At 40.8% G+C, this 16,785-nt stretch overlaps 1 protein-coding gene across 9 annotated transcripts in view; it reads left to right on the plus strand.

The window, feature by feature from the left end:
- Positions 1-13,895, plus strand: part of DCDC1 (doublecortin domain containing 1) — a 246,272-nt gene extending 232,377 nt beyond the window's left edge. For 3 of the 9 annotated variants that reach the window (XM_083597405.1, XM_083597411.1, XM_083597410.1), the window contains exons 39-40: positions 3,106-3,168; positions 4,050-6,239. In XM_083597405.1, the coding sequence (XP_083453531.1) occupies positions 3,106-3,168 (63 nt within the window). In that variant the 3' untranslated portion in view covers positions 4,050-6,239. Of the gene's footprint in view, positions 1-3,105; positions 3,169-3,333; positions 6,240-12,811 lie in introns of those variants that run through there. The other 6 variants (XR_014544058.1, XM_083597404.1, XM_083597408.1 and 3 more) reach the window with 5 other exon arrangements.
- The last annotated feature ends 2,890 nt before the right edge of the window (positions 13,896-16,785 follow it).

Raw genomic sequence — 16,785 nt, forward strand, 5'->3', positions numbered from 1 at the left:
AGTTCACAGTTCCATGTGGATAATTGGAAGGGGGGGGAAAGCTTTCTTTACATCATTCCTCACAAACAGCACTTACCGAAAAGGTCTACAATCTACTCTCATAACTGTGTTCATTGTGTAGAAACTTCATCCTGTAAACTAGGATACTTTACGTATAGTAAGCCATATATAAACTGACTAAATAAAATAATAAATAAAAATGATGACTAGCTGCAAAATAACTTGAGCAAGCCAGTCCCTCTTCATTGGAAAGTATGTCTAACTTTATTTTTCTATAAGCTGAATAATATATTATTTTCATAAATTAAATATGGGACTAAGGGACAATTCAGCTATTAGAATTTTGCATGGATTATTTGCAATATCCTGTTCATGGAAAAATGTGTGCTATGGTAACACACAAGAAAGATGACTGATTCACACAGCCATATTTCTTTTTTAAAAAGTGGTGAGTTGGTGAAACCATACATGGGGCCAATCTTTTGACTGCTCTGATATGTGTCGATATTTACAGCTTGCTAAACTTGGAAACTTTCAGGTGAAACATGGTCTTAACACATGTGAGATGTCTATTGAGGTATTTATATCACCACTATATCAGATTTGTGCCATCACCCATCCCTAACAGATCTGTCCAATTCAGAGAGTATTTTGGAGTTCAAAGCATTTTCATGGCTCTGTTGTTGTGTTGATCCCCTAAATTAAATTATTCACACAGTGTATTTTCCCATTCACACAGGGACTAAAATCACTCCTGCGTCTTGAAATGTAACCTAGTCACTAACTAGGTCAGTCCTGTCAAGTAAATTTAGTACTTGCTCTTACCAATGCATCTTTTAAAAATATTATCTAAAATAGATTCTATGGATCATAGGGCTGCTTGATAAGAATTGAATACCACTCAGTTATCTAAATACCTGATTATGTCAAATGTCTTCTAGCCTCCCCAATTTTTAATAAAGTTAGTAATTTCCAGTCATTGTACCTTATTGATTTGAATCAATTATTTCATTCCACACACCCCTTTAATATCAGCAGGACTCCTTTTTACTATTAAGCTGAAGTGCCACCAAACATCTCTGATCCTGGCAGCTTTCTCTGAGAAATGTAATTTCTGCTGCTATGGAAACATTAAGGTGATGCAAATGAAAATCAGGAGTGACAGACCAATGACCATGCTATGTACAGAGTGTCCTCTGGAGAATTTGCCAGTCTGCACATCTCATAGGAAGGTTTTTCCTTAAACAGTTTTTTAAAATCCGTAATTAAAATGTTGACTTAATAGAGAGTTTTCTTGCACGTTGTTTTAAAAACAAAACAAAAACAATTGACTCTGTGACTGTTTTCCTTCTTTCCTTCCTTTCTTCTCCTTTGTCTACATCACTGCTATCATTGTCTTGTTAGAAATTGATTGTGTTGAACTAGTAGAGTCTCACCTCACTTCTGGTTTTAAAATTCCAACTAAAAATTGTGGATCTATTTTGTTCCTTCAGCATCATTGAAAAATAACTTTGCCTTGGTTAACAACTTTGTCAATTGTGGGCCAAACAACTGATGACGTTAATAACATGGTTTGCCTCTGAGTGCAATGCAGGGGCCCTATACAAAATGGAACCGTAGCATGGAGTTAGGGAGACTGCAACCCTGGGTTCCTCATGTGGTCTCACTCACAATCAGGGGTCCCGTGGCTGCTATTTGCATGAGAGTTCCCCACCCCATGCAAATAGCCGTTGTGGAGAACCCAATCTTGATTGGGACTGGAGGGCAAAAGGTTAAAGCTCTCCAAGCATTCACATCACACACTGGCTATTTGTGAAAGAAAAATGCTGTTCTCAAGAGATAATCACATTATTTACATCATGTGTAAAAGGTATATACACATTTACTGATTAAACAGACAAAAAGGAAACAGGTGCATGCAACTATAGCCAATTGAGCCCCATATTCCTGGTCTGGAGAGCCTTGTTCTTCCATCACCTTCACCATGATGAGGTCACATGTACCAAGTTGGTATCAGATCTGCTGGCCTCCTTCACATTCCTGTGTCTCTGTACTAGTCCCTACACCCCTGCATGGTAGAAAGTAGACCTCATCCATTGCCACTTCCATTGCATTCAGCGTGCTGGAGCATGTAAGAATGTGAGAGGGGACCCAACACCCTCTCTCCTCCTGCTGCTGCTGCTTTCTTTCCATTCTCTGCAACCCCAGAGACTATGCCACTCCTCCCTTTTTCACGTCTCTGAGTCTATATTACAAGGTACAGCAAGCTGCAGACAGTAAGAGATTAATGAAGAGCATCAGCAAGCGGAATCAAGAAATGTTCTTGATTATTTTAATGGCAGAGGGAGGGTGATTGCAGGCCCTGTAGCTGCACTGAAGAGGAGGCTATTTATTTTGGGTAATCTCTGGCTGTTGATGGGGGAATAATAATAATAATAATAATAATAATAATAATAATAATAATAATAATAATAATAATATATTAATACCCTGCCCATCTGGCTGGGTTTATTCTGGGGGAATAAATGGATATGTGTGAGAGTGAGAGAGAATCAAAGACAAAATGAAAAAAAATAGGAAGGTGGCTTGGGGTTAGCTCTGGGATTGTCCACTTTTGATTTTGGCTTCAAGCACTGGTAGTATGTGTCCCAAACTACTTTTCCTCAATGGAACATGGCTCTCAATTTTTAAAAAAGCCTCCACTTTAAAAAGGTTGCCCCTGTCCCTTGAGTTACTGGAGATCCGTCATATGAAGCTGGTTAGCTTGGTGGATCAGAAGTTGCCGTACTTTGTCTCTCTGTATGTGGAAGCTCTGTATTAAGTCATGCTGTGAATGCATTCAAGCATTCAAAACATGCAGGGCAGAAGAAGTGCAAGTAAGGCTAAGCACACTGGAGAATTTAATGTCTTATGTTCCCTTGAAAAAGCTCAGTGTGCAAAAATGACCCTGGGAGGAAATATTTTAAATAAAAAATTACTGCAGAATATGTAGCAGAATAGTTTTAGACAGTATGACTGAAGTCTTGGCAACATCATGATTCCTGTGAATTTCCTTTTTAAAAAAACTGCAGCAATATTAATAGTCACTTTTAAAAATATATACAGGTCAACGCAAATGGCAGTCTTCTGGCTCTTACATGCAGAACTGATCAGCATTCCAGCGACTAGGTAAGTAGTCACTGACGTTAAAAAAAAAAATGTTATTTTAGCCAGTGCCAACTCAGACTCATGAGGCATTCCATCCCTTTCAATAAATGTCGCTAAATCACAAGTAAATGTTCTTAGGATGTTTTAACTTGCTATTCAATTGATATCACTTGTATTATCCTATAGGTTTGGACCTCTGTATTTCCTAAGCAGCACCAGTTTTAAAATCATTCCTTATTTTGCCATTTCTGTAGTCACTTCCAATGCAGCCAGTTTGAATTGCATTGGTAGGAAGTGATGTTGCTGCTCCCCAGTTAAGAATGTATCTTCCTTTAGAGAAGTGACCATTCCTAACCCCACACATTTTCCAGGAGAGCTGCATTGGGGTGGGGTCGGGACAAACATTTAACATATCTTGGCACAGTCTGGCATAGAGTCAAGCATGTTTAAAACCATGGTCTATAATGCACTTAATTCTGCTCGTTTGTGACCAGTGGTGTGTGTTATTACACAAGGGTTCAATCTTTCACAGAATGCATGGAACTTGCATTGCAGCAATGCTACTAGGAATACCACCCACCACCATTTTTTAAAAAATATGGGCAAAAAAATATGGGGGGACGACGCTATAAATAATTCAGAAATTAAATTAAAAGGGAAAAAACCCCTATGTAAAAATCGCATAGAAAAGTTGTTTGCTCTCTGGTGCCATCTGGCGTTGCATGTTTATAACGCATTCAAAGCATTGCTTTTTGATTAACGTAGCTGAGTCCTTGGTTTAGCTCTGCAAGCCTTTGCTGCTAATGCATTTTAGTGTTGCTAAAATGTATTAGGTTGGTATCCAGATTAGTTAACAAATGTTAATGGTTTCAGATACATCATGTATTTTTCTGTCCCCTCAGTGACCTTTGGAGAGTGACAGCCAGAGACTATTCCATGCCAGGCAGATCACAGCTTATGCAGATGTTTCTGTTTAATGAATGCCAGGGACTGCAGTAGATGAACAATAGCTCCTTTCCTCTTAGTCTTTATTCAGGATCACATTTTACAGTCGACTCTGGGATCTGTCCCATGATGATAAATTCCAGAGCCTAGAGGCCTAGACTCCCAGTCTGGTCAGGATAGCATGGTTGCCCCCCTTCACAGGTGCCCTCTGTTCAGTTCTGCACCCAGATGGACCCACCACAGAACTACTTTTTCCCTCCACTATCCTCATCTTCTGCCCATCCATTCTGTTTTTATCAAGAATTCAGGAACCAACCCTACTTGAGTGTAGTAAAGTGGGTGGTAATCTATGTATTCGCACTGAGTTCTCTGACCACCAGTCCAAAAAATATACCATAGTAGTTGAACAATCTCCACCTATTTCTGACTCACAATTTTACGTACGTCTGTAAATGCACTGAGCTTTCGCTAACTGGTAATATCTCCCTTAGTTAAGCAGTGAAACCAATAACATTCTCATCCATAAAGTCCTAGCTTCACTCCTGCTTTTACAGCACTGCCTCAAAAGAACTGTAAGCACCTCATATAACCATTCAGTGGAATGTGTGCTGGGGAGTTGTGGGTTGGGGAAGTTCAGCTTGCAAGCTGTTCCAGGCCATATACTTGGAACGTAACCTGACCACAATTAAGTGTCGCTCCAATTTTACAGTTTGCGTGTAAAAAGAGCTATCCACTTTTATCCTTTTGTAAAGTTTTATTTCTTGTAGCTACGGACAATGTTCAATGTCAAAAAGGAGGAACCTGAAATATTAAAGGTGGGCAGTGAGTTCCAGAATTAAGCTTTTTGCTGGTTAGCAAATTGCTTTGAGAAATATGGATGTAACCCCACAAGAAATAGCTATATTTTCTTTTAATGTTGTTGACCATAGACTCTCTTACATCTATGGATTTTCCCAGAATAAAGGCGGAATCTCTCCGAAGCAGTCTATCTCAACTGTGTTTTACATCCCTTTTGCTCTGCTGGAACAGTCAACAGCATTTAACATGACACCTGTTTTTTTTTAAGGGAACATCATAACACTTCCTGGTATTTTGCACCATATCATTAAAGATCACTAAACTTTTTCTTTGCTGTTCCTGTCTCTTTTTAATGTCTGCCTTTTCTTGCTAACAGTAAAGACCAATATTAATGGAAAACCCATTAAAAAAACTATTATCCAATGAAGAAAAAGTGAATGCACTCAAGTGTAAAAGGAAGACTTATCGATCAATTTCCAGCTAAACCTGGCTTGCCTGACACTTTGCAACAGTGGAATGTGTTTTTATTGCATGGCCAGGTAGTTCAGATTTCCGGTCATTTTTAGTAAAGACCCTTTTTATAACGTGGATAAAATTTTATCACAGAGCTATGAAAAGAAAATTAGGCTTCATAACTCACATAGGACCTTGAAGAAACTGCTTCTATAAATTTTTTAAACATTATCAAACTTAATGCACCTGTTCTGACAAATTAGTGTTTATCTTCCCCCTCCTGTAATTAACTAACGGATTTCCTTTTTTCCCTTCTCCTTTTTCCCATAAAAGAAGAAATTCTTTGGCTATCGGTAAATATTACCAGAAAACTGAAACCTTATCTGCAGATTTTAATTAATCGAAGATATAAGTTGAATAGATTTTTGTGGTCGTTTTAACAACATGCCCACACTGGCTTATGTAAAATGTACAACGACAATATTTCATTGAGTTGACTTTCCTCTGACCTCTGCACAATATACTGGTTTTGGGAAATCAGTTAGTATGTGCAGCAGTTTTGAATGTACTGGAAATGCTGAGCAAAAAGGAGACGTATATCTTATTCCACATGAAATCACCAGAATTTGATGTTGTGTTCTCAATGGTTTCCAAGCTACATGTATTAGTGTCACCTCTCAAAATAAATCAGCAATTTGAAGATTATGGCTATTTAAAATAACTTTTAGTGCCTCTTAAGTACTTATGTAATTATAAGTTATCATTTAAATTACAAACTATTGTTATGTATTTTGGAGATCTATATTTCTGTCTGAATCTTTTGAAACAATTTATAATATTCCAATTACAGTTTGTCATAAAAAACCTATAAAACATTAAAGTTATTTTTAGAGCTATCTCTGGATTCAGTGTCCTTCATAATAAAAAGTTTTGACCGAAACTACATGCATTCAATGATCCATATGATTATAGGGAACAAAAAGGACCCCATTAAATGCAATAGACAGCAGCAATCTGTGCAAGCAAAGGATTTGGCTCTGCCTTTGAAATTAATGGAGGAATTCATTTTAGGCAGCTGTGCAACTGAATTTCTGTTCCTGGAATAGAAAAAAAGCAGCCCAATACAATCTTACAAAAATATGTGTTTGTTAGGACACATACTTTGAATACAGAAAGTGCCATGTTCCATTCTTTGGAATCTAAGTTAAAAGGGATCAGACAGCAGGAGATGGGAGCCAAAAACTCAGCTTGATGGACAGAGAATTTGACCTGCTCTGAGTCAGCTCTTACATTCTTAAATGAGGGCTCGTAGCAAAACTATATGGATAGAGTTATATGGTGACAAAGAATGCTTTTTATATCAATCATCTCATATTTTCATGAATTTGAGAAGGCTTCCATCTGACCACATTCTCTTTTTGAATCCTGCTGCATCAGTAATACAATGCCTCTGCTTGGTTGGAAGGTTTTGAAGGCTTTCTGGTTGAGGGAGGGGGATGAAGAGAGATATTAATACAGTGGTACCTCGAGTTAAGAACTTAATTCGTTCTGGAGGTCCGTTCTTAACCTGAAACTGTTCTTAACCTGAAGCACCACTTTAGCTAATGGGGGCTCCTGCTGCCACCACACCGCCGGAGCCCGATTTCTGTTCTTATCCTGAAGCAAAGTTCTTAACCCAAGGTACTATTTCTGGGTTAGCGGAGTCTGTAACCTGAAGCGTCTGTAACCTGAGGCGTCTGTAACCTGAGGTACCACTGTAGTTTTGTCCTGAATACAAAAGTGCTTTGGCTAGAGGGGCAAGTTCTCCTGTTTGTGCTATCAAGTGTGATTTAAGTAGAAATAAATCAATAAACTAGAGATGCCATGTTTTCATTAAAATGGCATTTGATCTCATTAGTTTAGATTATGATGAAAGTGCAGAGGATGTATTAGCCCAGTCACTCAAGTGGGAAGAAATTTGTTTTCATTTCTGGCATTCTGCAACTGGTTATTTCTAGAAATAAATTTCTAAAGTGGAGCATTTCTACTTTGCAGAGCAGGATCAAAAGATGGAGGTGCTACAGTTCAGTGACAGACCATATGTTTACATGTGGAAAGTCCCAGGTTCATAGGAATATAGGAAGCTGCCTTATATTGAGTCAGATCTACTCCATCGATCTCAGCGCTGTCTATGCCAGGGGTAGGGACTCCTCCCAAGAGCCCAGCTTTGGCCTGCAAGATCATGTTTCACAAACCACACCTGCCATCAACTGATATCATTGGATGATGTCATCTGATGAGCGGGGTTCAATCCTGCCAAGTGCTGCTTCGCCAGTTTGTTCCCTGGCTGCAGGATTGCGCTCTGCAGTCACCAGCTTCAAAGTGGGATCCCAAATGAATCTTGTGGTTGTGTGTGCAAACCCTTAATAAAAATGTTAGATAAAATTTGTGAGCGTCTAAACCTAACAGCTGAACGTTGCTGAAGTTGCTGGCCTCTCGCATATTGTTTGTAACCGTAGGCTTTTCTGTCTTGCAACTTTGCATCTGGAAATGCTGAATCCAACGTGAAATATTATAAAGTTGTTTCAAATGCAACTCTCACCACTAGGTGGTGCCTTATCTCACCTAAATCCCAATATCTAGGTAAATACTAATAATATTATAAAGGTATTTTTCGCCACGTAAGCACACACCCATTTTTTTCAAAGCTACTAGATGAAATGAAGGAATCCAGAATGGAGTGGGAAAAAATCCTTTCCAGGAAAATAAGGATTTGCTCTAAGTCTTACTGCAGTATGCATGGATATAGGATTGCCATTTAAAAGCCCTTTCTCTTTTCCAGCATTTATCTTTTAAAAATAAATAAATCCAAATTTGAAACCTTGTTAGAATGTCAGAAGTTTGCAGATGGGGGGGGGGGACTCAGAAAGAAAGAAAATATGGTACACCTTTCCAAATCCCAGGTCTCCCACTCTCAGTAAACTGAAGACAATATCAAACCATATGTGGCAGTTCTTATATACCATCAGTTGTCAACTTCCTTCCGTAGCATAATACGTTGTTCTATTATCATCAGATTTTAAAGAGAATAAGGGTGCAATCCTGAATTGCCCCCCATGAGCTTGGTGTGGATTTATGGAGCGGTAGGACCACCACCACAGCCCTGCCACATGGCAGCTTGGAGAGATGTTGTGGGGCATGCAGACATGGGCATAGCCAGGATTTTTGTTGGGAGGGGGGCAGGACTTTTCTTAGGGGGCAGAGCCTCAGTTAGCTATGTATTTTTATTGATTTAGGGGGGCAGCTGCCCCCTCTGGCTATGCCCATGGATGCTGATTTCTGCACCAGCCAAGACATCCTGAACCAGCTCAGCCCTCAGGTGCCCTTAGTACTATCATTTAGGTACCATGCAATAAGATTTCAGGATTTTAAAGAACTTTTAAAGCATTTTTAACTTGGAGTAGCCTTTATTTTTTGATTGCTGCTGTTTTAGTTTGTTATGTTAGTGTTTAAGCCACCGCAGGAACTTCAATTTATGTTGACAATACAAGATAAAAAAAGGATGTAAGTATTGACTAGATAATTATGGGATAAAGAGATGTGACTGCAGGGCCACACAGTTCAAATCTTGGACAAAATGAGTGAAACTTTTTAGGAAACATTACAGTGAATGGTTTACACTCAGCCATAAATTCAATAGGTCTCTCTAGTTCTTTATCTATCTACCTTCAAAGTCAGTTGAAACATAGTGCCTGCAATCCAGCAATAGGCACACTAGTTCCTTTCAAATACATTTGTTTATCATGAACTCTTACAGAGAGGATAAAGTTACCAGTTGTTTTCTCTCTCTCTCTCTCTCTCTCTCTCTCACACACACACACACACGGAGAGGGAGGGGGGCATTGATTAAGCTATTACGATATCGTGAAATAGTCCCAAATATTTTGACACTTTGGGCTGAGTTTTTAGCAACAGAACATTTACAATTAGTGTGGCTGATAATAGGGATTTGGCTAGAATAAAGTTCACAAAAGGCCTGGGCATAGACAAGAAAGGGAACGGAGCATGAAGTAGCCAAAGAGAAAGGGAAGAAAGGAAGGGCTCTTACAGGAGTAAGCCAGGAGTAAATCACACCAAGCAAGTTGGAGTTAACTCTTCATTAGCAAAACCATGATCTGCACAGGCAGGTCTTGCTTCCATGAAGCACTTGCTGAGACTGAAGGTCCCCGCCTCCCCACAGCTGCCTAAGTCCCCTCCTCCCTAGGGTTTTTCCTAAGCAATCTGAGACTGTGTCTGTGTGAAGCTAACTTCTCTGCACTCTTCATGCCTCTCCTGGTTCTGGGAGACCAGTGGGGAGGGGAGTTTGTTGCAGCAGGAGGGGGATACACCCATGACTCTTCACCAGCTGGACTCATCTCTTCCTCTTGGCTCTCCTGCTTCAGCTTCTGCCTGTGATTCTGGACTTCTCTCTGCTACAGGCTTTCCCCACTCACTGAACCCTGTTATCTCCTCCCAGTTCGCTCCCTCTTCTCCCTGCGATCACTCATCATTGTCCCACCACCAACCCCCAGCTTCTGAGCCTTCTTCCTGTGGGGGTTCCCCAGCTGGTTTCTGCCACCTTTCCTCTACCTCCAGTCTGTGACAGGCCCACAGGAAAGTGTGGGGGGAAAGGGCCCATGGGAAAGGTGTCTGCATTCTTTTATATTTCTTTTACATGCAGGAATGTAGCGATGATATAAAAAGGAAGTTATTTATGAAAATAAATGCCCCTGATCATACTACCATAAATCCACGTAAGTAATGATTTCAGTGTATTCTACTGATATATGCCAGACAAAGGGCATGGCCCATATATTCTTCGAGAGGTTGCTACAGTTCAAATCTACACTGGGGTGCACATTGCAAAGATGGTGAAAGCTGACACAAACCTGTAAATGTTACTTATTAATGGCCTCTGTTAATAGCGGGGGGGGGGGGGGAGCCTGTGTTAAATTGTTCAAATGGCTGCTGTGTTTTAAAGCTGAAATAAATTTAATTCCGGTTGCTTCACGTAAGTGAAATAGGTCACTACCTTTACTTCAGAAAGCTTTCCCCCGCCTTTCCCTTCATAGCAATTTGCAAACTCTTGAGGAACTAAAAAGTCTACCCCCTTTCCATTTGGGATTTTATTTATTTTTAAGTCAATGTGGAGATAAACTGAAATGTGTTTATGTGTTGCTGAGCTTCAGCAAGACACCTTTGATTTGAAACCAAGGTGCAGCTCTTGCACAGAGTCACCACATTTGAAATGACATTTATTTTCTCCACGATGCTGTATGACCCACTTATATCTGTCCCACACTCCTGCCGAGAGATTTAATATTGAATGGAGGTGGGGATAAACACTGCCTCCATCCAACAATTCCCCTCCTCTTTCTCTCTGAAGATTCTGTCCTTGTCAAATGTAACACAGCTGCTCTACCTGGGTGAGGCTAGATTTGTATGAACAAGGAAATGAATTTCATCCACTGGCACGGGGACATTCTAAATAACAGCCAAATAAGGTTTTACTTAGTGGCCTCCTATGCTCTTGCCCAGTAAAAACCAGCTGTTTTCCCCACACCCCTAAATGGTCCGTTTGACACTCAAAGGGCTAGCGGCTGATTTGGAAAAGATAATCCAGCTCAGAGATGGATTAACAATGCCGCCTTTTTGTTTTGTTCTGGCAAGGAACGAGCAGCCTTTTCAACATTCCTGGCTTGGAGCTCTTCCATTGCCACTAACAGCTGAGGTGTTTACAGTTCATAGTTTCTAGGGTGACTGTATGTTTACCAATCTCTGAGCAGGCCATGCAGGCTGACTCTTGAGAACACATTTGCTACAAAGCGTGGACAACAGGATATTGCCATCAGCCAGATCTCCAGTCCAGAAGCAGATATCATCAGATCAAGTGCTGTAGCTACATATGGAAACATTGGAGGCTCGTCATTAAGGCTGGCTGGGGTATCATCCTCCCGTCTGCAGGAGCTCCCTCAAAACCAGAGCCCCTTTCACTTGAAGACTCTTGCTTCTTTGCCCCAGTGGCAACTTTAGTATCCTGTTGTTTCGGCTACTACAGACACTGCAATGTGTCTCATCCATTGACTGAACTTCTTGTGGTTCATGTGTGACTTCCTTCCTGGTCCCTTGCGCCCAGCCATCACTCCATCTGTGGAATTTTGCAGGCTATGGTTTAGTAACCAGTAGCACTCACAGTGTTTTATTTCATTGTTGGATTGAAGCGTTTTAGACACCTTGAAAACTTGCTGTAAGTCTGTGTATGGAGCTAGACGGACCTGTGATCCAACTCTGCATAAGGCAGATTCCTGTTCTTTTAAAACAATACAGTAACAAGTATTTCTTTTTTGATTTTTGATTTCTTTGAAAAATAATGTAAGAAAACAAAATTCAAGCATCATACAAACAAGAAATGCCACACTATGGCAGATACAGTACAACAAACAATCTTCACCAAATTTCCAATTTACTTTCTCATATATTTATTACTATCATCATCATTTGTTTGGGGCTTTTGTGCTGTTTCGATGTTCCCGGCCTGTTTAGCAAAAGCTGCTTGCCTTCTTATCTTCATGTTATTTGGAGTTATTTTCTGCAAATTCTACTGCACTGTCAGTACAGGTGGATGTTAAAGAATCACCCTCCTCCCAAATGGCAAATGCAAAATGTGACAACTTTGCAAAATGGCTTAGGCATGTCTCCTGCTGCGCAGGAGCTAAAGCCAATGCACTTATTAAGACACAATATGTCTGCTATGAAATAAGTCTCTTTGTGTTTAGCATTTAACTTGCTCTCGGGTGAGTGAATACAGGAGCAAAGCCTAGGCTTTCTATGGTTTCTATGGAAGCCGCCCAGAGTGGCTGGGGAGGCCCAGCCAGATGGGCGGGGTATAAATAATAAATTATTATTATTATTATTATTATTATTATTATTATTATTATAGGCTTTGGTTTAGGGTTGGCGTGGGGGAGAGCAGGGTTCTTGTGACTTTAAAAGCTATATGGCAAGCAGAATTTCAACAGGTTAAGCTTTTCTGGTATGGAAATAGAATTATAGGGAAAGCTTCACCTGTGGCCTGTAATAAAGTGATGGTGGGAGATAAGGGGAATACATCGAACTGTGAGCATATGCTGCAGTCTTTCAATACCTTGCTAAACATGATTGAGTTGGCTTGGAGACAGATAATCTATTATGCATATAAATGCCAACATTATTAAATCAAAGGGAGTTATTTCTGTAGAAGGGGTGACAGTAAGAAGGGGACTGTGCAACGGAGCAGCTCTGCTCTTCATTTGCACTATTGTTTCATACATCAGTGCTGGGAATTTTCCAGCCCACCTAGTACATTATGGAAAGCATGACAGCAGTTTATTGAGCATTGATCCTGACTTTTTTGAAGGGAGAATAGACAACATTGGCTATTTAATGAGCACTCTTTCTGACTTGTTTGCAGGGAGGATTTAGGTGATGTTGCCTCAAAGCAAGATGTTACATCCCACACTTTGCAGTGCATTTTCCCTTCACTTTCCTTCTTGCAAAAAGTCTGATATTTGGGAGAACTGGGCTTGTGGTGCAAGACCTCCCAATCAGCTATAAATGTGTAGCCTGAACTTGTCAGTATATGATTGCATCACACCTGAAAATAGTGACAGTCTAGCAGCATCCAGAGAAGATTTGTCAGGAAAGAAATGATCTGAATTTTTGCAGGAAGCAGAAACAACAAGAAAAAGGATTCAGTCTTCATCTTATCAGGAAAACACAAACTGACTTTGGTGGATAAAGCCAGCACTTCGGTTCTAGGGAAAGGATGCAAAACAATTCAGAGCACTGCTAAATTCTCATATAGCAGGAAAGTGATAGGTATATATGGAAATGATCCATCAAAGCTCAGCAGTTTTAAATCCCATTGGCTTTACCCATGGAATTTAGTATGTCCCTAAAACTGTCCCATCAGAATTAATGGGACTTAAAATGTTGAACTGAATTGTGTTTTGTGTTTGGACAAAGTGGTAGCCCAAAGTACAGTGTTCCCCTTATGGAGTTCTTTTTTGCTTGGATAATAACTTTACATAGATTAGTTTCAGTAGATGCTGTATTCTGTTCACATTCTGTCCGTCATTTTAATACGTGTTCCCTATTCCTACCTCATTCAAGGTAATGAGGCTTCAGCTTTTAAACCTGGAGCTCAGTGGCTTTAAATTGTGTTTGTGGCGGCCTTAAATTTCCGTAACCGCGGTGTGGCTTTTAGAATTACAGGAACTGTAGTTGTTAAAGAAGAAGAAGAAGAAGATTTAAGAGAAATATTATTGATGTACTTTGGTCTCTCAAGAAAAATGTTGTGGGTGACCTTACACGTGAGCCGTATCTTTGTACTTCAGCATGCAATTTATAGAGATGGAGATGTGTTCTGCCTACATAAACTACGGCAAAAGATTAGGCGGTGCCTCCATCTTTCTGATCTTGCCCACCAAAATACAAATGTCTTTGAAAGCGAAGTGAATTCTGTCGAAATACAAATGTGTCTTCCTTCAGCCTTATCTTGACTGGTGGCATTTTATTCAATTACCTTCTATTGTTGAAATTTAGATGTTTCCACAGAAGTAATTATAATGGGAAAACTAAACTGCTAGTGTTATGGGCAAAACAGGATTGTCAAACTATGACATCTTTGGCATTTTATTTCTTATCCTCTATTGTGAAAGAACCAGTACAAAGCATCATATCTTTCTCTTGTCAGGACCTAGATATGAACCAGACGAGCTGTTTCTCTCTGGTGCCGGTTAGGTCTAGGCTGGCAGTTTCCCATGTCCCTCACTTTGTTGCAGTCTGCGCAAACAGAGTTGCAGTCCACACTGCATCCTTCAGCCCATCATTGTGCTCTTTGTGTGACCTGGTGTTATGCCAAGTTCTGCCCTTCAGTGTCTCAAATTATTTCTTCCTCTGCAAAGCAGGCTTCTATTCTTCCACCTCATTCTCAGGGCACTTCTGATAATAGAAATACCTAAATAGACTATAAATACATTAGCCAACTAGATTATAAAATAGTTTAGCCAAGCCTACCCAGACATATATCTATATGTGTTTCATTTATTTTTAGCTACTCTTGATTTTAATCATCTTTTTCTTTTTAACCTTTATTAGGTTATTAACAACCCAAAAGTGCAGTAGCAATACCATATACAAAGCAAAGAATAAACAATGAGAAAAGGAAATGGGGGCACACAAATATAAATCAAGACATGCACATTTCCTGTTTTCAATCACCTTTTAAATGTTTTTAGATACATGTTTTAACCGTTTTATAGTGATAATTTTAGTATTTTGTATTTTTGTAACCCACTTAGAGGTTTTCTGGGGGCGGGGTGGGGTTGCAATCAAGTGCGGGGGTGCGGTCCACCCCAGGTGTCATCCCTGAGGGGGGGTGACATTGCCGCCCCGCCCCGCCCCCTGGAACGCTCGCCAATTGCTGCGGGTGGCGCCCCCTGGGACACTAGCCCCGCCCCTGCGGGTGGCTAGCCCCACCCCCGGGTGGACAGCATGTGCACCATTCTGGGGGCCAGAGCAGCTAGCTCCGGCTCTCGGGGGAGAAGAGGGAGGGGATAAAGTCCCACTGTGAAAGAAGAATTCCTTGTACTGACGGAATGTGTTAGATACCACCCAATCTCTCTCTCTCTCTCTCTGCACGTGTGTGTGTGTGTGTGTGTGTGTGTAAGTAATCAATAAACACTTTTTTAAAAAAAGATGTATGTTAGAAGACAGGCCACATTGGATATTGCCTAAAAACAAATAACCGGGAGAAACTCAAATCCTACAACAAATGGCTCAACTGCTGAGCTTCCAGCAGGACTGAATAATTGTGATTCTGAACTACAGACTTCAGTTCTGGTTTATATATTTTAAACCTGCCAGATCTTTTGCTGATATAGATGTGGCCCTGTAGCTGCAACCTGTTTTCTTGATCTGTTGCCAGTCAGGCTTTTATGGGGATGCTTGGAAGATGTACTTCAACAGTTCCTTTTTATAATCTGTATCATTAACACCTCTTTGGCATCAGAGAGCGGGTTTCTTTGCTATAGATTGGAGGAACAGTTGATTAAGCAGCCTTTCCCTGCCCTGGGAGCAATTTCTCAGATTTCTTCCCTGTTTCAAATATGCCTTCTGTACCAAAGGTTCTCAAAAAAAAGGAGGGGGAAAGGGAAAAGGAGGAGGAGGTTGTGGCAGGGCAATCGCAGCCCTTACCTCCACTATAATAATACAGTGTTTGAAAAATTTCAATCAGGCCAATGCAGTGAGGTATCTTTAATGAGGATTTTTTACTGACCTTATGTTTGACGGTAGGTGGATTCTGATCTTTTTTTGTGGCTTTCCACATGTATCCTTTGCCATTCTTTTCCCAGACTTTCAGCCTTTGGACCACTTTGTAAAAACATCGTTTCATTAGTGTGTGCCTCCGTGGGGCCAGTTTGTTACAATAAATAAAACGGTCGTCTGATAGCGCTTCTGTGGCTATGAATGGGGTGGATACCGTTCTCTTCTTGTGTGTATTGTCAGTTGTGCTTGCATCACTGGTTCTATTATGCTATGCTATGATAGAAGTTATCCTAATAAATTGGCTTGGGTGCGTGGGTGTGTTGTACCCAGAGGGAGGGGCCCATCAAAAGGGGCACATTTCCATATCTTCCATGGGCCCACACCTGAGAAGTCAAAGAAGGCTTTGATTCACATCTGATCTGCTGCAAGCATAGCTTTATTGTTTGTTGCCTCACAGGCCTGTTGCCTCACAGGCCTGCTTCCACCCATGTCTGAGGTCACTGTCACCAATGACCAAAGCATACCCTCCAATGTGCCATGGCCCCAAACCAGAGCAAGGTAAAGGACCCTCTGGATGGTTGCGGCGCTCATCTCACCTTCAGGCCGAGGGAGCTGGTATTTGTCCACAGACAGCTTTCCGGGTCATGTGGCCAGCATGACTAAACTGCTTCTGGCACAATGGAACACCGTGACTGAAACCAGAGTGCATGGAAACACCGTTTATCTTCCTGCCCCAGAGGTACCTATTTATCTACTTGCACTGGCATGCTTTTGAACTGCTAGGTTGGCAGGAGCAGGGACTGAGCAACGGGAGCTCACCCCATCGTGGGGAGAAAACCAGGGTACCATCTTCCAGGTCCGCACTCCTGCGCAAGTCACACGACCCGTGCAAGATCACGAACCTGGAAAAGATACTTTTTCAGGGACAGCACCCAAAGACATGATTTTGGGGGCACTGTGCAAGATCACAAAATGAACATCTGTGGGGCTGTTTCCTGTCACAGTACTATAATTGCAAGACAGTTTAGGAAATGGTCCATTACATCATTATTCCTCAGCTAGATACTTTGCATTTTGCTAGAAATGTTAGATTTGTTCTAGTGACCAGCATCAGGA

This window comes from Podarcis filfolensis, assembly GCF_964270895.1.
Source record: "Podarcis filfolensis genome assembly, chromosome: 1".
In the NCBI taxonomy this organism is placed as follows: Eukaryota; Metazoa; Chordata; class Lepidosauria; order Squamata; family Lacertidae; genus Podarcis; species Podarcis filfolensis.